General features: G+C 44.5%; 2 protein-coding genes across 3 annotated transcripts; both read right to left on the minus strand.

Annotated features, from left to right (window-relative positions):
- Positions 1–9361: 9361 nt before the first annotated feature.
- LOC6038288 (SET and MYND domain-containing protein 4) lies at positions 9362–11387 on the minus strand. Its single transcript, XM_038257800.1, has 2 exons — positions 10920–11387; positions 9362–10846 (listed from the first exon to the last, which is right to left on the minus strand). The coding sequence occupies exons 1-2, from the start codon at positions 11222–11224 to the stop codon at positions 9475–9477; spliced, it is 1677 nt and encodes a 558-aa protein (XP_038113728.1). The 5' UTR covers positions 11225–11387; the 3' UTR covers positions 9362–9474.
- Positions 11388–20894: 9507 nt separating this feature from the next.
- LOC6038285 (SET and MYND domain-containing protein 4) lies at positions 20895–23057 on the minus strand. Of its 2 annotated transcripts, none has more exons than XM_038257642.1 (3): positions 22959–23057; positions 22554–22890; positions 20895–22481 (listed from the first exon to the last, which is right to left on the minus strand). In XM_038257642.1, the coding sequence occupies exons 2-3, from the start codon at positions 22859–22861 to the stop codon at positions 21104–21106; spliced, it is 1686 nt and encodes a 561-aa protein (XP_038113570.1). In that variant the 5' UTR covers positions 22862–22890; positions 22959–23057; the 3' UTR covers positions 20895–21103. The 2 variants fall into 2 exon arrangements, with proteins under 2 accessions (XP_038113570.1, XP_038113571.1); XM_038257643.1 differs by having other exon boundaries at positions 22554–22908; positions 22959–23047.
- Positions 23058–24768: the final 1711 nt, after the last annotated feature.

The following is a 24768-nucleotide window of genomic DNA, read 5'->3' on the forward strand; positions in this document are numbered from 1 at the left end:
AAAAACCGGGAATTTCCAAAAGGAAGGTGCTTTTGGAAGTGACATCGAACAGCAAAAAGACGAAAAAGAGCGACGGTACTGTACCGATGGATGAGGAGGAGGAGAACTCTTCATCGCACGAGGAGCAGCTTTTGAAGAACAACAAGTTCGCTGGACTGCCTGACGAGGACCAGGTAGCGGAAGCAAAGGAGAATGAAGTGAAACAGCGAAAGGAGAAACTGCCTCCTTTTATGTGAGGCAATCAGCAGCAACGATCGACTTTCGTGCGGGGCTTGTTGAACTCATCAAGTCTGGGAAAGTCCAAGGCAACATTCGTCTGTGTCAGGACGGATTTAAGGTGCTGGTGCAATCCAGGCAGCACTATCAACTGGTCAAGGATTACTTGACCGAAAACGAGGCGGAGTACTTTACCCATGATGTCGTCATGGATAAGCCGTACAAAATCGTCGTCAGAGGTCTGTACGACATGCCAGTGGAGGAATTAGCTGCCGAGCTAAAAGTTTTGAAACTGGATGTGTTGGCCGTGCACAAAATGAGCCGACGCAACAAAGACATCAAGTACCGTGACCAGCTCTACCTGCTGCATTTGGCTAAGGGATCGACGACGCTTCCTGAGCTGAAGGCAATCCGAGCGGTTTTCAACATTATCGTGTCGTGGGAGCGATACCGACCAGTGCATCGTGACGTCACACAATGCTTCAACTGCCTGGGCTTCGGGCACGGAGGTAAGAACTGCCACCTAAAGCGTCGTTGCGCCAAATGTGGTACCGATGCGCACATCACATCCCAGTGCATCCAAGATTCGCTGGTGAAGTGCCTCAACTGCAACGGTGAGCACTCGTCAACCGACCGAAAGTGCCCCAAGAGAGCTGAGTTCGTGAAAATTCGGCAGCAAGCATCGACGAAGAATCAGCCTCAGCGTCGTAGAACTCCTCCAGCCCTGGTGGAGCAAAATTTCCCACCTCTTCAACCGCGACGCCAGGTCCCGAACTTGGCACCGTTGCCGTTGGATCCCAGGAAGAGAGCTGAGATGAATCATCCACGGCCGGGTTCCAGCCAGGAGCCGAGACCGCCACCACCGGGCTTCAGCCAGGAGCCAAGACCAACCCAAGAACCAGCAGTTGAGGAAAATGGTAATGATCTTTACACCTCAACCGAACTCCTCAATATTTTCAAACAGATGTCCGCTGCACTGCGTGGATGCAAAACCAAGACCCAGCAGATTGAAGTGCTGACCTCGTTCGTCATCCAGTATGGATCGTAGGTCTCTCAAGCTGCTGAATTGGAACGCTTGCTCCATTAGGAGGAAGAACATAGAGCTGGTGGATTTTCTTCGCGAGAAGGAGATCGACGTAGCTGCCATCACGGAAACTCATCTGAAGCCCGGTGAAAAAGTTTATCTGCAAAACTACAAGATCGCGACGCAGCTCGATAGGACCACCTCTGGAGGAGGAGGTGTGCTTGTCGCTGTTCATCGTGATCTCAAGCCACGCCGGCTGCCACACTTCAAGCTGGACATCATCGAGGCCGTTGGGGTGGAAATTCCCACTTCGTTTGGCCCAGTACTCTTCATTGCTGCATACTGCCCACGTCAGGTGAATTCCAGAGATGGTTCAGCAGCAAAACTGAAGGGCGATATCCAGAAGCTGACACGGCGGAGCGCAAAGTACATCATTGCTGGTGACCTCAACGCGAAGCATGAAGTTTGGGGCAACAGCAGGAGGAATCGGAACGGAGTGATTCTGCACAACGATCTGCAAAACGGATACTACAACGTTGTGAGTCCGGATCGTCCAACGAGGGTGGCTCGGTCTGGGAATCACTCAATCATCGACTTCTTCATTACCAATATGGCTGAGAACGTGGCTCATCCTGAGGTGTTTGAAGAGTTGAGTTCTGATCACTATCCGGTGGTTGTGGAGGTTGGAGCTTCCGTTACTCCGCAGCGGCAACCAACCCGGAAAGATTACCACAACGTTGACTGGCAGCAGTTTCAGCAAGTGGTCGACAGCAACATCGACTATGATCAACACCCGGAAACTTCTGCTGATATTGATCGTTCGCTGGAGGTGATCCAGCAGGCTATCAACCAAGCAGAGGCTGCCAACGTTCGGGAGGTTCCTGTTAATTTTAAGGTAACTGATATTGACGTAGATACTAAACACTTGATTAGACTTAGGAATGTTTATAGGAGACAATATCAACGGACTGGGGACTATGACAAAAGATTTCAGTTAACAATTTGAACAAAATCATACAAGACCGACTTGACAATATCAGAAATCAAGAATTTTCAAAACATGTAAGCCAGCTTGGGAATTATTCAAAACCATTTTGGAAACTTTCAAAAGTTCTTAAAAACAAACCAAAGCCTATTCCTCCTCTTATTGTTGAGGATTCTCCTTTGATTACATCCGAGGAAAAGGCAAATGCACTTGGGCTTCATTTTGTTAGTTCACATAATCTTGGCGCTTCCATGACCAGCCGTAAAGAAACATCAGTTGCCAATAGTATTTCAACAATCAATGACTCTACCTTTGAATTTCCTGCAGATTCCCATGTTTCTGGTGAGGAAGTCAAAGTTGCAGTTAAACAAATGAAAAATATGAAAGCTCCAGGCTTTGATAACATTTTAATCTAGTGTTGAAAAACAGAGTGATCAGTTCTTTCAACATCTAGCCAATATTTTCAATAAATGTTTGCAACTTGGTTACTTCCCCACCAATTGGAAGCTGGGCAAAGTCATACCAATTTTGAAGCCTCAAAAGATCCAACATCGCCAACAAGTTATCGTCCCATTAGTCTTTTGAGTAGTCTGTCCAAACTCTTTGAGAAGGTCATCTATTCAAGGCTTTTGGATTTTACCAACGATAATAATATAATTTTGAACGAGCAGTTTGGCTTCCGAAAGGGACATAATACTGCTCATCAGCTTACGAGAGTAACTAAAATCATCAAGCAGAACAAGCTTGAGTCTAAATCAACTGCTATGGCTTTGTTGGATGTTGAGAAGGCTTTTGACAATGTTTGGCATGATGGTTTGATACATAAACTGTATTTATACGGTTTTCCAATGTATCTTATCAAAATTATCCAGCACTATCTTTCGGAGAGATCGTTCAAGGTTTTTCTGAATGGGATTGCTTCTGGATTATTCAACATTGATGCTGGGGTTCCCAAGGAAGTATTCTTGGCCCACTTCTGTACAATATTTTTACATCTGATTTGCCTACTCTTCCTGGTAATGGTGTGTTGTCACTTTTGCTGATGACACTGCCGTTATTTATAAGGGTAAAATAACCAGATATTTAGTTGGCCGTCTTCAGAAGGGTCTTGACGTTCTTTCCGAATACTTTGGCGACTGGAAAATTCGCATTAATGCAGCCAAAACTCAAACCATCATTTTTCCACTTTCCAAATCGGCCAGATTTGTCCCAAAGGATGATGTTTTGATTAAAATGAATGATGTTTCGATACCCTGGTCAAAGGAAGTTGTCTATTTAGGTCTCATACTTGACTCGAAACTTTTGTTTCGGCAGCATGTAGATAAAATATTGAACAAGTGCAGCATTCTCATCAGGTGTTTGTATCCTTTAATTAACAGAAAATCAAAGCTATCTTTGAAAAATAAGTTAGCAGTTTACAAACAAATAATTTACCCCGTTATTGAGTATGCAGTACCTGTTTGGGAGTGTTGCGCTAGAACTCATAAATTGAAGCTCCAGCGTGTCCAAAACAAGGTACTCAAAATGGTTTTGAATGTTCCTGGCTGGACAAGATCAAGTGAGGTTCATGAATTAGCAGAAGTAAAAATGTTGGATCAGAAGATTCAAGAAAAATGTTTGAAATTCAGGGAAAAATGTGCTATATCTGAATACCCCTTGATTCAAGGATTGGTTTAGTTTATGGTAAGATTAAGTTAGTTTTAGGTTAGGTTAGGTTATGTTTTCTTAATTTTTTTAATTTTTTTTTTTTTTTCCTCATTGTACCTAGTGTTACAAAAATGATAAATCATATACTTTTAAAGTTAAGAAAATGAACAGTGTTTAAATCACGAAAAGCAAACTAAAGCTGAAGAGCCACAGCTGACCACTTATTATGTAAACCAAATGTAATTATTATAAGAAAGATTCAATAAAGTATATTTAATTCAAAAAAAAAAAAAAAAAAAAAGCATGACTGGAAAAGTAATTAGTTTCACGACGGAATTGCAAAAATGGTTTTTTGCAATTCCGTCGTGAAACTGCTCACTTTTCCTGTCATTCTTGAACGACGAAATAGCCTACTTTTCTGTACCAAAAATAACAGAATCGAATAGCAACCAAGGATTCAAATAAATTTCATTCTGATTTGCCCTAATCGACTTGTTCGTTGATTTCCAAGTGAAATTCATGTTAGTTTCAAATGCTATCGATGATGAAAATTAATCCTAAAGCAAAATGGCAATTTTCAATAGGTACGAGTTGTAGCTCGCACTTTTGATTTTAATTTGCTCTCGAAAAAAGTGGTTTTAATATTTTAAGTATTTCAGGATTATGTGGTGAATATTTTCTTATTAATTCTTAGCAAAATTGAATACTAAGCAGACAATGTCATACCATTTTTTCCAGGAAATCCCGGATAGACTAATTTCCAGCGAAACTTAGAGATTTCCATGGAAGAGACTTTTCCAAGGCGGCCAAGGAGTCACGGATCACTGATCGTCCAGAATGTGCGTGAATCTTATTTTTAAGTGTGAATTGTAAAACAACTGTGAAAGTTAAATTTCTCGAAAAAGTTAAGTTTGTGTATACAGCAATTCCATTTCCGATCGGGTTTTCTGAGTTTTTTGTAATTAGACCATTTGACTACATCGTGCTAGGGTGGTTCGAAAATGGCAAATTTCGTTATTTTCGCAAAAACCACTTTTCGAAAAATCATATCTCACGCCATTTCATCCGAATTTAGCTGTCTTAGACGCAAAGAAAGGTGATGAGTTTGGCTATTTGAAAAAAGTAGTTCAAAATCTAGCTTAACTACTTAAAAAGTCGTATGAAAACTTAAAATGGCGTTTTGACCGTGTCTGGACCAAAGAGCCTATGTCTGAAAATATTTTTATCGGATTCCTCGGAAAATTTCTCATAACATTTCAAAAAATTGGCGATGTCGAACCGTACGTTTCCAAGATATGATTTTTTGAAAATAAAAACTGAGTTTTTCGACGCGCCACGCGCAAAAACAGGAAAATTACGAAATCGGTAAAAAATCAACTTTTTTCACTAAAACTGCCATAACTTAAAAATTTCAGCGATGACCTATACATGTCTGGGTATCAAAATTTTTGTAATTGAAAGACGCAACTTTTGGTACCCAGACATGTATAGGTCATTGCTGAAATTATTAGGTTATCGCAGTTTTAGTGAAAAAAGTTGATTTTTTTGCCGATTTCGTCATTTTCCTGTTTTTGCGCGTGGCGCGTCGAAAAACTCAGTTTTTATTTTCAAAAAAATCATATCTTGGAAACGTTCGGTTCGACATCACCAATTTTTTGATATGTAATGTGAAATTTTCCGAGGAATCCGATAAACGTATTTTCAGACATAGGCTCTTTGGTCGAGACACGGTCAAAACGCCATTTTAAGTTTTCATATGACTTTTTCAATAGTTAAGCTAGATTTTTGGAACTTCTTACTATTTTTCCCAAATAGCCAAACTCATCACCTTTCTTTTGCGTCTAAGACAGCTAAATTCGGATGAAATGGCGTGGAGATATGATTTTTCGAAAAAAGTGGTTTTTGCGAAAAATAACGAAATTTGCCATTTTTCGAACCACCCTAGCACGATGTAGGTCACCCTAATGGCCAAACAAAAAAATACGGGTCTAATTATTTTGGCCTAGGAACCCTCAGAAAAATTTTGAGCCCGATCGGAGAACTTTTTTTTCGGTTTAGGCTCTTTTCAAATGGAATTGCTGTATACGTTTTGAAGTTTGTTAAGTGTTATTTATATTATAAAAATAAAAGGCCAAAATCAAAAATATATGAAACGTATTTTAATAATATGCTACATAAAATTTTCACTTGAAACTGAACAGAAAATCATTTGATATTAATGTGCAATCCATTTCATTCTCATAAACATTTCATGTGATAATCATGTGCAATGACACGTGAGGTTAACGTGATTTGCATTTGAATCTACCACGTCGCGCGATGAATTTTGCTCAAGTGATTTGCACATGACATTCCCATGTAAAGTCGTATGGGGCAGAATCACGTGTAAAACATGTAATATTGCTATGTGTCTTTCTTTCAGTGTAACCCTGACCTTCTCCCTCTCCTGTCCTAATCCCACTTCCTTATCGATTATCTCCTACCTTAACTTTCTCTCTTCCCTGTCTTCTGCCAGTACGACGAAAACAAACCATCGGAGAAAACCTGCTGTCAGTCGGTGTGCGAGATCCAGAATATATTGTATCCAGATTTTTAAGGGAAAATGGCGTTCGAATGGTGAACGCCCGAAATGTCAAAATCACGCAGTGGTACCAACATAACGAAAAAAGTGTGCCATGGCATGACAGCCGCATTTTTTTTTCTAATGTTGGTGCTCTTGCGTGATTTTGACATTTCGGACGTTCAACATTCGAACGCCATCTTTGCTTAAAAACCTGGATAGGATGCATTTCTGCGTTGGCTTTCCCGGACCTTTCCGGTGCCAAACGCAAACGGCAATTGCTTGCTTCCAGGGGGAATCAAAATGTATTATAAAGTGTTTTTTCTTGCAATTCTTGGCCAGATTGGTGGAATCTGCCGCCTACAGTGTCTGTCTGAGTAAATAAAAATAGGTTTACGCAATGTACTACCATCCTTTAGATGTTCAAACTTCTGAGATAAGCCATCTTCAAATTGGGCGTGTGGGCTTAGGCTCACTCATCGGCGGCAACATCTAGCTCCTGACATTTAATCTCCGACATCTCACTTTCAATTAAAAAAATCGCCTCTTCAACATTTGGTCAGTAGCGTCGGTAACATAGAATAGTAAACAAATCTTAAAATAGAATGGAAGGAGGGGACGAAAATGAGGGAGAGACATGAGAGAGAACACAACATTTTTGCTTCTCCCAATGTTTTGACGTTTTGTGCAGGGTTGGATCAACAACAGTAGAGGCCAGCTGGAAATCAGAAATATAAAGTCCAAAACCGACTGCAAATCAGCTGTAAAAGCGCTTTTAGTGCAGATGTCAAAACTTCTTAGCTGTAACCCACAGCTGGTAAAGCGCTTGTAGTGCTAAACACTGACTTGTTTTAGTGCTGTTTGGTTACTTGGGTTCTTATTGAGTTATTTACAAGGGGGTTGACACATCGAATATTATCATTCGAATCATTCTGTTCATTCCAGAATTATTCTGGAATGATGCTGGCATAAACAAAATAATTCCGTTTCTACCTAATTTTGTTTTTGCGTGCTAGCAATCTGAAACTGTCATTCTCTTGTTGGAAAGGTAAACATCTTTCCAAAATCAAACATTGAAAAACCCGCGTGTCCCTGTTTGTGGCGTTTGTGGCAAGCAAAAGTCCCTGCGGAGGCGTTTTCCAACGCGTATTATATACCCTGGAGTGGACCTCGCGCTGGCCTACGAGATATTCGGTGACTGGATGGCGGAACAATTTTCGGTTGCCGTGGACACCGGCAGGACGGATGAGCTACTGGAGGTGCAACGATTGCAGACGCGGCCACACATTGTGGTGGCGATGCCGTGCCGGTTGGCGGCCCATTTGACCGTGTGCAACACACATTTGTTCCGTGCATTACAGTTTCTAATAGTGAACGAGGCGGACTGGATGCTGGTTATTTATCACTCGATTTCAGTTGAAAAAGCTTTTAGTAAATCTTTCCCTGTTCCTGAGGGGAACACCCTTGAAGAGTATCGGGGCCGGCATTTACAAAGCGGATTCAGTGGCAGTTTCATTCTCAACTTAATGTTAACATGTTAAGGTTAATGTTAAAATTCCATAGGTCGCCTCCCTAAGGTGTCGTGATAAGGTCCAGTTTGTGACGATACACTACCTTCCCTTTACTAAGCAATCGATTTCAGAAGGGAAAAGATCACCAGTTGTGTTGGTCCGAGCCGGGATTTGAACCCCGATCTACCGCTTACGAGGCGGAAGCGTTACCACTGGGCTACGTGGCTCAGTCAAAAGCTTTAAATGAGCTGTAATTGAAAGTCAAAGTCTGGAGTTTTTTTTTTTTGAAATGGTCCAATAAACCAAAATTTCAGTTTTTGCTTTTTGGGTGCTTTTTAAAACCCCTGACTCAAGGCAGTTTCAAAAACACCCAAAAAGCAAAAGCTGGAAATTTGGTTTATTGGACCTTTTCAAAAAAAAACTCCAGAAGTGCTGATATGGCAACATTAAAGGCACGCTGGAATTAGATGCTGTTCCCCTACGATCCTAATTTTACTGTTGACAAATCTCGATCGTGGATCGAGATATTACGATCATAATTTGTAATATCTTTTTTTGAATATTTTTTATTTCAACAGAATTTAAATTTCAAAAATTTTAAAAATTGCTAACACTTTAAAAATAAACTTTTACAAATTTTATTTTTTTTAATTCCGAAATAAAAAAATAGAAATTTAAAAAAATTAAAGTTTAAAAAAAATCAATAATTAAAAACCATTTTTTTTTTATTTTTGAAATTTTACATTTTTTAAAAATTTTGGATTTTCTGAATATTTTAAAATTTTTAATCTTCTAAAATTGTCGAAATTTAAAAAAAAATAAACTTTTAAAAGTTTTGAAATGTTTGATTTTTTTAAGATTGTTGAAATTTTTGATAATTTAAAAAAAAATATTTTTTTGTAATTAATTTTTTTTCATTTTTTAAATTTTTAATATTTTTGAAAATCCAAAATTCTTGAAATTTTATGAAAATTTTGAATTTTCTGAGGTTTTTGAAATTAAAAAAAAAATAATTGTTTTAAGTTTTATTTTAAAAATTTTGAATGTTTTTTGCAATTTTCAAAATTTTTGAAATTTTTAAATTTTTTGAAAGTTTTGAAATTTTTAAATTTTTTGAAAGTTTTGAAATTTTTAATTTTTTTAAGTTTTTTTGATATTTTTCAAATTAAAAAAAAATAATTGTTATAATTTTCAATATGCTTGAAATTTTTAAAATTTTTGTAATTTTTTGAGATTTTTGATTTTTAGGGTTTCTTTTTCTCAACATTCTCAACAAACATTCGCTGAATCAATCAGAGGAAATGTAATCCAATCAGCTCTATTCTGGCCTATGATCGAATTAAACCTTGTTTTCTTTTCGAGCAAATTGAATCGATTGCTACAAATAATTGTAACGTATTTAATCCAGGTTTTTGTTTATTTCCAGTAGATTTATTATATTTTTTCTTATTTTTCAGCGTTTAAACTAAAAACATTTAATGGACGTTGAAATTTGAATGTCGTCAACAAATTGCAAAGAATATAAACAAAATTAAACCACAGTGGCAGCAATCTTGGCTCGATTAAGCTGGACGTTCTCCTTCAGGATGGCTTCCTCCAAACTGTCGATATAGATCATCAAAAGGGAGCTCAAATCCATGTTCGGCTGGAAGTGATCGTACCGCTGGATGATCTGCTGGCAGGCGTTCAGCTTGGCCGCATCGTTGGCCATTTCACTCATCACCACCGCCGTGCACAATTCCAAGTCGTTGCGGGCGCACGTCGGAAGTGGTTTGCCCGTTTTCAACCACTCGCGGACGGCCCCGCATCGACAAACCGGACAGCGGCACTTGAAGCTCAGCTCGGACACTGGCTTACCTTCCGGGTTGAACCAGGCCGGGCCGAGACTGTACGTGATTTGCTCGCCCTTGCGGACGGGTCGGATGAGGACGCACTTGAGCCGACCATGGCTGTACATGACCGTGGCGTTCGGATCGCACGAGTGGTTGAACAAGCTTCCGATGGTCGTCAACCCGACGGCGATGGCGACCGGCCCGGTGTTCCATTCCCACGAAAGGTAGCTTGATAAGCGCTGGTAGTGGTTGAGGCAGTTCAGGAAGAATCGTTTCTGCGCTTCGGAGGTCACCAGCGATTGGACGGCGGGTTGCTTCATCAGAACGATGTAGTTGACGGCGGCGCACAGCTTGTAAGAGAACTCGACCAACGGGGTGCGAGGAAGCTTGGCTTTGTGCAGCATTTTGAACTCCTCCAGCGGATCGTACTTTGTGTAGTCCAGCGTGAAAGGATCCGCTCCGATTTCGGCGTTCTTTTCGCAGTACTTCATCATCTGTTCCATATCGTCGTTGAACAGAGTCAATCCGTAGAAGAACAGTTTCAGTGCATTGTTCGAGCTGTTGAAGGTAGTGTTCTCGGCTTGGGCACCGAAGCCGCACTCGAATCGATGGGTCAATCGCTGGTCCTCGGCGAGACATTCCTCGCTGCAGTACATGTACATGACACAGTTCGGACACGGAATCAAGCTGTGCTGGTTCGAAATGCCACAGTGGCTGCAGTTCAGGTATTTGTAAGGCCAAGCCACCACACCGACGACGGGCTTTTCATCGAGGATCACGTCACCCGCTTTGAAGTTTCTCTCCGCGACCAACCCACGACCACTTGCCGGATACTGCTTCATGCCGACGCCTTTCGCCAGAAAAGGAATTTTCGGATTGACCTCGACATTGATTCCCATCCGTGGACAGGGCACGTTGTTCTTCGCAAGACCTTCGTCAATTTTCTTTCGGCAGTTCTTCTCTCTTGTGTCCAGTTTCTCCATCAACTTCTCCGGATAGTTGTGGTTCCGGGCAAGCCGGATGTTGAGCAGGGCAAACTCGAACTCCCCCTGCTCGAAGTAAATCGCCGACCTGAAATGTTTGTCGACTTAGCAATCAGTCGATCAAAGCGTAACATTTTCCACCGGGACGCACACACACTTACCGATTTGCATATCCCATGGCCAACTGATCGGAACCGGCCTCCGCGTAGCAGATACTTTCATTGTACTTCTTCAGCGCCTTCTCGTACCGTTTGGATTGGTAGAGCCGGTTCCCCTGCTGACGGAGATCGGCCGCCTTGGCGTCACACTTGACCGGTTCCACCACGTTCTCCAGCAGCTGTTGATGCTCCAGGACCAAGTCGCGGTACGCCGTCATCGAGTCCGGAATCTGAACGCCATGGGCGAGCAAATTGATCGCACAGTCCAGCATGGTCCCCATCGCGTTTTCCGGCAATTCGTTACTCATGATGTTCCGCCGTAGTTAATCGAGCCAAATAACAAGAACAGACAATTTTAACGCGGTGCAAAATAATCAAATCAGATAACAAAGATCTGTGTAAAAAATTTACACAGATTGTTGAACATGTTCTAGCTGTCAAAACCAGGGGGCGACACTACAGATTGTCAAGGCAAACAGATTGGCCAATGTTTCTGGACACCAAACGTGCTGGACACCAACCGCCCTTTACGCCCAGCAAAACTGGCAGTGTTGCAAGCGCAAAACATACGTTGCCAGTGCCGATTTATTTTGCATCGGCCAATCTGTCTCCCTCGACAATCTGTAGGCGACACCTATATCTCATTACAGTAAGCTCGCCCGCAGCCAACACAAGCTGTCAACTTTGGCACCGGAACAAAAGGGAGCTGTCAATTACGGCCCTGGCACCAGAGCTGAAACCCGGTCGGAAAAAAATCTGGTAAATTTGAATGTCTGGCGCAGGCGGACGTTTGTCGTGCAGTTCAGACACACTTGGCACATTTCTTTTAGCCAGGTTTTGCGTGACGCCCGACGAATCTGGCGAAAATCTGGCGAGATAACTCACAGCTGTCTGGCACAAAAACCAATCGGTTCAATCGGTTGAACCGTGCACGACCGGTTTGTTGCATATTCGCCAGAATTCTGGCAACATTCTTGGGCCAGTCGGGGGGAAAATCTGCCAGACGTCTTGCGCAGCTAAGTGCAGCGCCCAAGACAAAACGCCCGCCAGGCGCCCCCCTTTTCCGTCTGGGAAATGTCAGGGGTCCTGACGCGAAAATCGGCGACGCATACAAGATTTTTTCAGATCCATTCACTGAACCGCCAAACCGTGACATAAACAAACCCGACTCAGTCGTGAGTGCCCTAGTTCACTGAGCAGCTGTTATGCGAGCCAGTAGTCGACCAACGCTCATTCGACGTTGCACGCACACACATAAAGAAACAAGTTTTTACACAAAAAGTTGGTATTTATGAGTGGAAATATAATTTTGAATATAAGTTATGGTTGTTTTAAGTGTTTTGCACAGTCTAGAACCATTCAATAGAGGAGAAAACCGTGCCGTCAGGAATCAACTCAAATCACTCAAAGTTCATGGCGATGGCCTGATATGAGCTACCGAACAACATTGGCAATATGGCGTCGTTTGTTTACAAACATAAGATTGCCCACTCGGAAAATAATCTGGTAAATTTGAGTGTCTGGCGCAGGCGGACGTTTGTCGTGCAGTTTAGACACACTTGGCACACTTATTCTAGCCATGTTTTGCGTAACGCCAGACGAATCTGGCGAACATCGGGCGAAAGTTCTGCCAGCTGTCTGGCAACAAAATCAACCGGTTCAATCGGTTGAACCGTGCACGACCGGTTTGTGTCATATTCGCCAGAAATCATGGCAGAAATCTGGGGGAAATTCTGTCAGATGGCTGGCGCAAGACCCCAGACGAACGCCAGAAATGCGTCCGCCATTTCCGACCGGGTGATTGTGTGTTAAATTCTAGACCAGAATTTGCTTTATTATTATTTTTCAATTTTAACCTCTTTTATCGCGATTCTGATCAAAATTGCACAGCAAATCATCGTGCCTATAGTGTATCTTTAGTTTCCACATCGATTCGCTGTAGATTCGTGTTTAAATTTTGAAATTTGACATAAATTAAAATAACGGGAGCGGCTGTGGCTGACTGGTTACGGTGTTCGCTTTGTAAGCGAATGGATCTGGGTTCGGTGCCCATCTGCTCCCAACGAGAAAGTTAAGAACACATAAAATTTGAAATTGAACGAAAAATCAAAGACGCTCGAGGCGGGATTCGATCCTCCGTCCTTTGGATTGGTAAGCAAAATTGCTAACCGCTATGCCATGACGACTTGGTGAGCGTGGATTGGAATTAGGAATACTGTTACAGAGAGCGAGTTGTGGCGCTATAACCACGGCAAATAGTGTCCAGGGCATTCGTGGAAATACAATGTCCCATCCCAGAGGGTCCCGGAGTACCAAAACTTCTTAGCATGGTGCTCCCAACGAATACAAACAAATCACGGAGCGTATGGTGGTGTGTCCCCACGCTTCTTCCTCCCCTGTCGATTCAGAATTGTGTTGTTGTTCGAACACTCAGTGCTCAAACTCAACCCAATTACGAGTCATCTCTGCGATACGGCTTTACGCAGTAGGCCTGGCCGATTTAACGCTTGTGATGTCTCAATGCATTTCAATGCAATGGCGCACTGCAAATGTTAAAAAATGACAAGAAGAGTGCTAGGCGTCATCTAACCTAAGGCACTCTCCAGGATCCCTTCGAAAGATTGGCTGCGCTAGGGTCTGATTAGATTAGATTAGATTAAATTAGAAATTTGACATAAATTAAAATAAGTTGCAATATTCCCAACTTCAGCCATGTGCAACAATTTCCACATCACCCGTGCGGGAAACCGATAATGGGGTAATTCATGTGTTCCAAACTGTCAAAATTCCAAAACGTCATTGCCAATCTTCGGTTCGCTGCTTTTGTTCGTGTTTGAAGTTTCGGGCCGAGACTCTGACTTTATGAAAATCATACCTGTCAAAATGGAACACCCGACGGGGTGTTTCTCCAAATTGCCGCCAGGTTCGCTTTTGTTGTACGCTGTATCCCTCTTTTGGTAGATTCAATGAACTAAATTTTAACCAATAGATAGCACCACTGTAAAGTAAACAGTTACCGTACAGGATAGTAACACTGGTTCAAAATAATTTTAATGAAATAATAAGTTTTCACGCCGTTTTCAAAATAAACTATGTAAAAGTTAGCGGAACTTACATATCTGCAGTGCAATATTTTTTTCTTATCGTATTATCGTGATATTTGCCCAAAATCAGAAAAAAATAAATTTTTCTTTCAATACCGTATGGTGGTACTGTACGGTAGGATTTGTTTATGTTTACTGCTGTTGTTGTTGTTTTTATTCTCGATTTTTGTCGTTCCTTTTCGCGGTAATTTTGCCGAATCGTCAGGAGTTACTTGTTTCAAGTGGCCGCAGCGAACAGAATCTATCCAGGACAAGCATGACCGGATGATTCTGCACTACGGCGACATGACCGACAGCAGTTACCTGGTGCATTTCGGCCGTCCGCCCGACGAAGATCTACAACTTGGCCGAGCAAAGTCACGTCATGGTTTCGTTCGACTTGAGCGAATACATGGCCGAAGCGGACGCCGCGGGGACGCTCCGGCTGCTGGATGTCATCCGGACGTGCGGGTTGGAGTACGGGAAGGTCCTCGAAATGCCGCAGAGCGAAAAAAAAACTCCGTTCAACCACGAATCGCTGTGGCGCGGGGAAAACTTCTTTCTCGGTCAGCTGATCTGCCTAGAGCTGGGCAACCTCGTGACTGGGGCCACGCCCAGGCGATCATCCGTTGGCCTGAGTTCAGCTAGCCTTGCCACTGGAAGAGGGTGACCAGTTAAGAACCTGGTCAGGACGACGAAATTAACTCCTCGCTTCGACCCAGGGCTGCCGATCTCGCATCGCCAACGAGGACTCACCCCAACTGTATCAGGCATGCGTCCCAGTACACGCTCCTCGATTTGAGTCTGTTGTTACGGCCTAGATGTTTTCGAAATGGCCGTCTTGAAGCTACCGGATAATGAAAACGTCGTCTGGGCCGTCGAGAAACGCGCGGACGGTAAGTTTCTCACGCACTGCCATCCCACCTTCCGGAGCTGACTAACGACAATCGCCTAGTCCTCACGTTTACTAAACTTAAAGAGCCTCACCAAATCCTTTCATTGCAGGTCGACGCGTTCTTCATTTTAACCTTCGTGGACGGTGCTGAGCACCGGAGACACAGACAGTGGCGCCGTCCGAGTGACCTCTACGTAGGCGTGCCCTCATTCTATTCCTCGCCGAGTTGCAGAAACACCAGCAACTCCTGCTAACCCACGTCCGAGCTCCCAAGTTGGATGAGTCCACCTGGCCGGCCACACCTCTAACTCAGCACAGCGTTGCCGCCTGGAGGTCGACCGCGTTAAGCTTGGTGAACCGGCGCTACTCGGAATGTGCCCGGCCCAGCTGAAAGAGCTCGCGCTGCGTAGCGTTGAGGATGTTTGAGAAAAGGCGCTGCGCTTGCTGCTGGGTCGCAAGTTTGGCCAGCTCGACGGGCTAACCTTATTGCATAGTGTTTGTGGACTGTGGCCGGATGAGGAGCGGAACATGTATGATCGGTTTCGCGTTGTGAAGGTGCTGCCGATTTTCGACTAAGCGAAGTTTTAGTCAGTGGAGAAGGAAGTTTCAAGAATTTCGACGGCCACCAAGGGATCTTGCAGCACATTCCATTGGGTTCCCTTCGACGAAGGGAATCTTCTCGCTGGTGCCTTGCGGAACGAGCAAACCTCCCTGCAACAACAAATATTGTTCCTGCACTGTGTCACCCTCACCACCCAGCACGGATACGGCAAACACGAACGCCGCAAAACAATCCCCTGCAACCAAAGTTCCTTCGATCGTGGACTCGCGTGCGCCATACCACTGGTGTGTAGCCGCAAGTGTGACCACACGTGCGTCAAACCGTTCCAAACCAACGTCGCCGCTGGTTACTTGCTCCCATCGATCGTGAACTTGCGCACCAATAACCACTCCAGAGAGGCGATCGTGCTGGTGCTTGCACCAACCCGATTCGTCACTTCAGAACGCCGAACATCCGCTACACGTGCATTTTTATGGTGCGCTGGAGGAACAACAGGTGAGTTGCGCCAGATAGACTCGGATTGCCTAAGTTAAGGTTTTGTTTTTTAGATAGCACACCAGGCTCGACGACGCGGATCGGATGCTGGAAATGGGCTTCGAGCCTCAGATTGGACTGCGACGTGGCCGAAGGGGTTCGCCGGTGGAGGACCGCAACTTCTACCAGATCGTGGAAATTTGTGCGAAGAACGAAAAGGAGATCGATATTTTGTTGAGAAGAAAATCAAGGTTGAGGATCTGCTGAAGAACATCGTTCGGCATGGGTACGGATCGCCCTCGATTCACGGTGACAAGTCGCAATCGGAGAGCACCACGGTATGTTACTCGTCGTTCGGAAACGGTCGTCAGGCGCAGGAGGCCGTTCAGCAGCCTACGCTCGAGCTGTATGGCCAAGTCGATGCCCGGAAGAACGGGAGAATGAAGCCGGTACAACGTACGTGGTGCGTTGACCTCGGGTGGACCATGAAGGATTCGTTGGACCGTGAGTAGGTTGTTTCCAGAAAAAGTCGTTCGGTAACCGCTTCGGAGGACTGCCTGCAGACATGGAATGATCGCGATTCTGCAGTAGAGTTTAGATTTTAAGTGCGTTTTTGTACGATGTACTAACAGTACAGACTCGATTATCTGAAGCGCCCTATTTTGCAAATTTTGATCCAACTTGTAATTTTCCCACAACACTTGAATAGTTTGCCTTTCTATCTAGTTATCGGTAGACTTGAAATTTGCAAAATATGGCGCCTTCAAGGCCTTCGGATAGTCCAGTCTGGACTGTACTAGTTTAGCTTGTAAAATTCATGTATAATAAAAGTTTATTTTTGGGGTTTCCGGTGTTGGGTTAGTGGGTAACCAAAAAGACCGTTGGTGCATCCGTAAGGAGAAACACGCCGTGAACTACGACTCTGGTTAGATCAGAATAGCCGACCTGCGACCAACACGCAAGTGCGAACAGAGCTGCGTCTGGTTCAGTCTTCACGAGTGGGATGAACAAAACGAACCCTAACCCAAAATATGTTCACGGCGAACCCTTTAAGTGTGAATCAAGTCGCATTAGATCATCTTGGTTAACGTTCTCACCCTACTTGTCCCAAGAGCCCGTCATCATACGGCCGATGTCGCAATCGTTGCCGGCCCACGTGAAATTTTATTAGTACAAGACTTCGAAAAAGCGTTGGTCCACGTTTGCATGATCGGTTCTTCTATCGCTTTCACTCTCTCTCCCACTTATCTGTTGGCGACCGAAACGAGTGTTTCCCACAATCAGGCAGGTAAATCACACATTTTTTTTAGAGAAAAAGAGATCCTTAGTAGAACTAAAGACGCGGCACACTGCCTAGATGATTCCGATCTAGTTTGCTATGTCCAGGGCGTCGCAGTCACGCGCCAGCCGCACGTACGCCATCCGGTCACAACCCTAGTGACAATTTGACTGAGTACTTCTTTCCGTGGTTCTTGTTGGCGCGCAGAAGGGTCAGGAACACCAGCATGTTGCTGTCCTCGACCTTCTCCATCACGGCTTCCGTCGTCAGCGGACAGTTGATGATGTCGTATGCGGTTGCGGTACAGACGCATAGTACGCGGCCAACGGAGTTTCAAACGGTCCTGATCTTGGTACGTTTAGCTTTCAGCAAACCGGCGGCACGAGCCATAGCAGCATCCTGGCTTCGATGCCGTAGGTGGCTGTGACCTTCTTGGTGGTGGGCTTCTTCGTGGCAGCCTTCTTCGCTCCGGAAGCTTCTTGGCAGCAGCCGCTCTAGTGGCACCGGGGTTGGCTTCATGGCGGCGGCCGCAGTCTCCTTGGTATAGGCGGTGGAAACAGCAGTCAACGTCGGAGCTTGCCTCTTGCCTCCCTTAGCGGCCTTCGAATCAGTAGCAGCCGGACGCTTCTCAGCTTACCTTTGGAATCATATCATTATAAATCCGTTCAACATTAAACCGTGAACCAGACCTTACCTGTACAGATTACGTAGAAAATTCCACGGGCGCCTTTTTCCATCTGGTACAGCAGATAAATCGCTAGTTGGAGTTGCTCTCTCGAGTCGGCCATCTCGGACATTGAGGTCGACAACGTGGAAATCAACGGTCCTACCCTGGTTGAGGTTCCGGGTTATAAGAGCAAAATCACCTTCGGTCGACGTGGCTTATAAAGTTCAAGGATCGTCATCTCGACGACCCGGCCGGAAACGCTACTCGGGGATGTGGCGGTGGCGGTGAATCCGACGACGGGTGGTACGCGCGCTTGCGCGGGATTACGTCCATGCTGTAGCACCCGATACGGAAGGAGGAAATTCCGCTGGTTTTTTGACGAGTCGGTTGACGCGGTGTTTGGCACGAGGGCGGTCAAAATAACACCGGCACACGATCGGTACGATTTTGAGCTTGCGAAGAGGCATCGGCTGCCACTGGTTGAGTGGATTGACTGCAAGAGGAGGATTCTGGATGGGTTTGGTCACTTTACGGATCTGCCACGGTGCAAAGCTCGCATCAAGATGATGGACTATTTGACTGAGAGGAGTTAAACCTCACTCGATGGTACTTCCGGTTTGTTCGTGGTCAAAGGATGTACTCGTTCGGTGCCAAGCGATGGCCAAAAGAGCGGTTGAAGCGGTGAAGTCAGTTGGAGATCATTCCTGACCACTTGGAGAGGTAATTGTTTCGCTGGCTGGAAAACTGCCAAGATTGGTGCATTTCTGGTCAACTCTGGTGGGGTCACCAGATTCCTGCGTTTGAAATTAAGGCCAACGGCAAATTGTCCTGGATTGCTGCCACTTCACTAGTCGAGGCTCGCTAAAAAGGCAAAATCCCCACTCAAAAGCGAAACCTTCGAAATCACTCAAGATCCAGACGTGCTGGACACGTCGTTCTCCTGATCCCTGCCGCCCTTCTCAGCCCACGGATGGCCATCCAACCAAAGTCGCTTTTAAACGCTGGACCTCATTGAGACCGGACAGGACATCCTTATCTTCTGCGTCCCCCGAATGGTCATCCAGCTACGTACGCGGCCTGGTTGGCCGCGTCCATCAACCTTTGGAAACATATCATTAGAAATCCGTTCATCCTTTAAACTGTGAACCAACCTTACCTGTACATTTCGCGCAGAAAATTCCACGCGCGCCTTTTTCCATCTGGGAAAGCAGCAGCGGCAAGTGTTCCGTTAGGGAGTGCAACCCCGGAGGGCAAGGACAAAGGCGACGGAATGGCTTGTGGTGTCCGTTCCGACGGAGATTTAAATCGCGGACCACAACAAACAAAACAAAATATTTCTGGTTTGACATCTCGTTTTGACTGATCTCGCTGTCAAAAGCGAGGCGAGAAAGAGAAAAACGATGATGGCGGCAGCTGTCACGCTGGTAGTAATCGATTTAAAAAATGTATGGGGAAAATCAGTTTAAATTCAATATTTCCCAAGTTAAGCATCGCTTATGCTTTAAATTTGACCTGGTAAAGGTAATTTTTTTTTCAATCAGTAGGTCAAATTTTGTGAGGCTACATTGCGTAGTTTTTGAGATATTAATGAAAAAGTAATTTTCTCAGAACAAATTTGAATTTCTTACTACCAAACGAACAGCGCCATCTATGAGAAATTTTGGCCCGTCCGGTAATCCATTCCTAGCCTCAAAATTTTGTCGCGAGTTGCTTTTCTCCTCTATTGTCTAAAAATACACTCAACCCCCGGTGGTTGGTCACTTTTTCGTTTGACACTTTTTTAGTTTCTACCCCGTTGGTTGGTCAAAGTCAAACTAAAAAGTGACGAACTGTCACTTTTTACACGGCGCTCACGAACACTATCAAAACAAACGTTTGGTAGTGTGTGTGAACTCCGTGTAAAAGGGGTGTCAAACTAAAAAGTGACCCCGTTCGTTTGACAACAGTTGGTGTCAAACCATCGGGGTTTGAGTGTATTGACAATCAGCTGGTGCAGACAAGTCGTCAGCTTGTCCGGGCCCAACTTGATGAACTTCCGCACCGTTCTTCAGTTTTTCGTGGGTACTGCCTCGTCTCCGCCGTCCACCACACTGCTGACGACATTTCCCCCCGTCGCATTGGTACTCCACCTCTGGGCCGTTCAGGTCCTCGTCAAAATGTTGCTCCCTCCTTTCGATCACCTCACGCTCGTCCGTCAAGATTCCGCCGTCACTATCCCACCACATTTTGGCTAGCGACATGAAGCCTTTCCGGAATAATTATTAACTGAGTGCCTTGTAGAACTTGACCGAGTCACGTAGCCTAATGGTGCCGCTTCCGCCTTGTAAGCGGTACATAGTTCAAATTTCAGCTCGGAACAACACAAATGGCGATCGTTTCTCTTCTGGATTCGATTGCTTAGTAAAGGGAAGGTAGTGCATCGTCACAAGCTGGACCTTATCTTCGACACCTTAGAAAGGCGACCTATGGAATGTTAACATTAACCTTCAGATGTTAACATTAGTTGAGTTAAAAACTGCCACTGAATCCGCTTTGTAAATACGGAAAGATTTACTTTTTACTTTTTGTAGAACTTGCGCGTTTCGTTGGAGCGATACAGCTGTTCCATGTCCAGGCACTCCAACTCTTCCAGGCGGCGCCTTTTATCCCGGAAGAGATGGGTTTGCTGTTTTCGCAACTGTTTGTACGACTCCTTGTTCCCACGGGAGTCATGCAGCAGCCACTTGTCCCGCGCTGCTTTCTTCTCGGTAGCGACCTCACGGTTCTTGAGACGCTACAGGTTATACCAAAGAGAATGTTTTCCCTTCTCTCTGTTATACCGCTTCGGGCGACGGTAACGGATCTTGTTGACCTCAGACAGGCGTTGGCGCAGTTTAACCTCCATCAGGTAGTGGTCCGGTCGGTGTCCTAGAAGTTTCGACCATCGCTTCTACTCTAACTGAAATTGAGTCAATAAAAGGTCAACAATACAGAGTGCTGATGTTTGTTATGGAAAGCCCTTGTCAACAAACTCTTCAATACATTGGACGCAAATTTTATTTGGTTCCTTCAGAGTCTTCAGTCTAGTCTACAGTTTAACAAATTCTTGGAATTTCTCAAAAACAATCATATTTTTAGAACTAATGTTATCTTTAAGTGTACGAAGGGTTTTATTCGCGAGTCGCGAAAAAGCAAAAAACATCTTATGAATCATGTAAATTCAGAGTCAGTTCATGGATAAAGTCAACTCAAACCACCGCAGCCGCAATCTTCGCCCGGTTCAGCTTCACGTTCTCCTTCCTGAAGGCATCCATCAGAAGTCCCAGATAGGAACGCACGTGGAAGGCCATTTCCAGGCAGGGCAAATACTGCGCGTACCGCTGGAAGAACTGCTGGAACGCGTTCAGTTTGGCCGCGTCGTTGGCACTATCGTTGCCCATCACCTCCAGACATAGCCCGAGGTCGGCCTGGGCACTGGTCGGAAGCGGTTTGGCCGTTTTCAACCAGTCGATGATGCTTCCGTTGCGACAAACCTGACAGCGGCACTCGAAGCTCAGCTCGGACGCTGGCTGGCCCTCGAATAGGAACCAGGCCGGTCCGAGGGAAGTCGTGATCTGTTCGCCTTTGCGGACGGGCCGAAGAAAGACGCACTTGAACCGACCGGACTCGTAGTTGACCAGTGCGTTCGGGTCGCACGAGTGGTTGATCAGACTTCCGATGGTCATCAAGCCGGACACGGTGGGAGTGGAATGCGTTGGAGAGTTGCACTCCCACGAAAAGTAGCTCGATACGCGCTGGTAGTGGTAGAGGCTGTTCATGAAGAACCGTTTCTGCGCTTCGGAGGTCACCAGCGATTGAACGGCGGGTTGCTTCATCAGAACGACGTAGTTGACGGCGGCGCACAGCTTGAACGTGTACTCGACCAACGGCGAGCAAGGAAGTTTGGCTTTGTGCAGCATTTTGAACTCCTCCAGCGGATCGTACTTTGTGTAGTCCAACGTAAGAGGATTGGCTCCGGTGTTTGCGAACTTCTCGCAGTACTTCATCGTCTGTTCCATATCGTCGTTGAACAGGGTCAACCCGTACAGGAACAATTTCGGTGCAATGTTCGATCCGTTGAACGTAATGTTCTCTGATTGGGCACCAAACCCACACTCGAATCGATGAGTCAATCGTTTGTCCTCGGCGAGACATTCCTCGCTGCAGTACATGTACATGACACAGTCCGGACACGGAATCAAACTGTGCTGGTTCGAGATGCCACAGTGGCTGCAATACAGAAATTTAAACGGAGAGCCCACCACACTGATGACGGTCTTTTCGTCCAGAATGACGTCGCCCGTCTTGAAGTTCCTCTCCGCAACCAACCCACGACCACTTCCCGGATACTGCTTCATGCCGACTCCCTTGGCCAGGAAGGGAATTTTCGGATTGACCTCGACATTGATTCTCATCCGTGGACAGGGCACGTTGTCCTTCGCGAGACCCTCGTCAATTTTCTTTCGGCAGTTCTTCTCCCTTGTGTCCAGTTTCCCCATCAGCTTCTCCGGATAGCTGTGATTCCGGGCAAGCCGGATGTTGAGCAGCGCAAACTCGTACTCCCCCTGCTCGAAATAGATCGCCGACCTGAAATGTTTGTCGACAAAGACTCAGTCGATCAATTCGCAACATTTTCTACCGGGACGCACACACACTTACCGATTCGCATATCCAATGGCCAACTGTTCGGAACCTGCCTCCGCGTAGCAAATGCTTTCGTTGTACTTCTCCAGCGCCTGCTCGTACCGTTTGGCCAGATAAAGACGGCTCCCCTCCTGACGGAGCTGGTCCGCTTTGGCGTTGCTCTTGACCGGTTCCACCACGTTCTCCAGCAGGTGTTCGTGCTCCAGCACAAAGTCGCGGTACGCCGTCATTACGGGCCGGAGCCGGATGTCCTGGCCCAGCAAGTCGACCAGCTTGGTCAGCATGGTTCCGAGCGCGTTTTCCGGAAGGCCGTAGTCGTTCATGGTGGCAGCGGCGGGTTTTGTCGGGCAAACTGAAATTGAGAACAAAACTGGGATTTTGGAGTAGGTTGATACAATGTTCGAAGAACCGGAATTTTACCTTTCTGCCAACAAAATAAATATCTAAATATGTCCGGTTGTTGGATTGTCTGCGGCCGCAACTTTTTAAAATCTGACTTTTTCACAAGTTTGTCAAATCAATTAGAGATGCTAGACGATAGCAGAAGTTGAAAGTACATACTCGCTAGAAGGTGTTAATAACTTATGAAATAACCCATGATTGTTTCTGACACACTCATTTTAACACGCAGAAAAAAAGATTTATCAATTGGGTACTAAAGCCCTATGTCAATTTTAATGTACAACGGTAAAAAACACGATTAAAAACCATTTCTGATCACTTTTTTCATTTTAATGCAAAATTTTTTTTTGACAAGACAACATTTTTTCGATGGATTAACTATGGTCCCCTTGGAACGAGCTGTCAAGTAGGAGCTTTTCTGTCAAGAAGGACCGCGAGGTTAATTTTTCAAAATTGATTTAAAAATCCATTTTAAACTCTTTGTGGTCGTACAAAGGGTCATTGTGCTCAGAAAAATAAGCTTTATCGCTGTAAACAATCGAGAAATTAAAAGTGCAACATGGAGTTAAACTTTCTGTCAAGCTTCTGTGAAGTTTACCATGACAGTTGTGAATGTTTAACTCCATGTTACCGGCTCACATCTCTCTTTTTAATTTCTCGATAATATCAGCAATCTAAGCTTCATTCTAGGACCCAATTCGATAAATTTCTGCCATAAATTCGATAAATAAAATTATCGGTTGGCAACCAATCGAGAAATTAAAAGTGCAACATGGAGTTAAACTTTCTGTCAAGCTGTTGTGAAGGTTTCCATGAAAGCTGCGAAAGTTTAACTCCATGTTACCGGCTCACATCTCTCTTTTTAATTTCTCGATTATTAATTTTATCAAATTTAATAATTTTATTTATCGATTTGATGACAATCATTTATCAATTTCACAAAATAAATTATCGAATTGATAAACGTCACTGAAGAAACGCCAAAAGCATAATTTATCAAATCGATAAAAATATTGATCGTTTTGATAAACTATTTTATTGAAACTATCTAGAAATTAAAAAGAGAGATGTGAGCCGGTAACATGGAGTAAAAGATTCACAACTGTCATGGTAAACTTCACAGAAGCTTGACAGAAAGTTCAACTCCATGTTGCACTTTTAATTTCTCGATAAACGTTATTATCTGGGTGCTGAATAGTGGTTCGCAAAACGGCTTCAATTTTGAACTGTCAAAGTGGAACCAATTTGCTGTTCCCCAAAAGTAGAGAGTATTGTTAACGATCATTAAAAATTGGAGTTAAAGTCAAGAAGTCTGAAGTAAGTTGAAGGCGAGATTGTCATTTTTTATATTATTATAAATGAAAGTTGTTTATGGAGTCGATGCGGTTGTATCTAGAGACCCTAAATAGGGAGACTGGTCTAAGCTAGCTAAATCGATCTGGCAACGTATGTTTTGAGCTTGGCAACACTGATAAGTTTTGCTGGGCGTAAAGGCAAATGCTCGTTTGGATTAGAGACCCTAAATAGGGAGACTGGTCTAAGCTAGCTAAATCGATCTGGCAACGTATGTTTTGAGCTTGGCAACACTGATAAGTTTTGCTGTGCGTAAAGGCAAATGCTCGTTTGGATACGTCAAACTCGTGTCTGTTTGGGTACGTCAAATTCACTTCGGCCAGTCTCCCTATTAAGGATCTCTAGTTGTATCTACCCAGAAGCTGTCTTAATTGTTTGATTCCGTTTGAAAACCTACCGGTTTAGTGAAAATCTATTCTGTTTGTTTGTTTGACCAACCGGCTCGAATATTCCGATCCAAAAGATTTGATGGTGT

Source organism: Culex quinquefasciatus, chromosome 2 (assembly GCF_015732765.1).
Source record: "Culex quinquefasciatus strain JHB chromosome 2, VPISU_Cqui_1.0_pri_paternal, whole genome shotgun sequence".
Classification (NCBI taxonomy): Eukaryota; Metazoa; Arthropoda; class Insecta; order Diptera; family Culicidae; genus Culex; species Culex quinquefasciatus.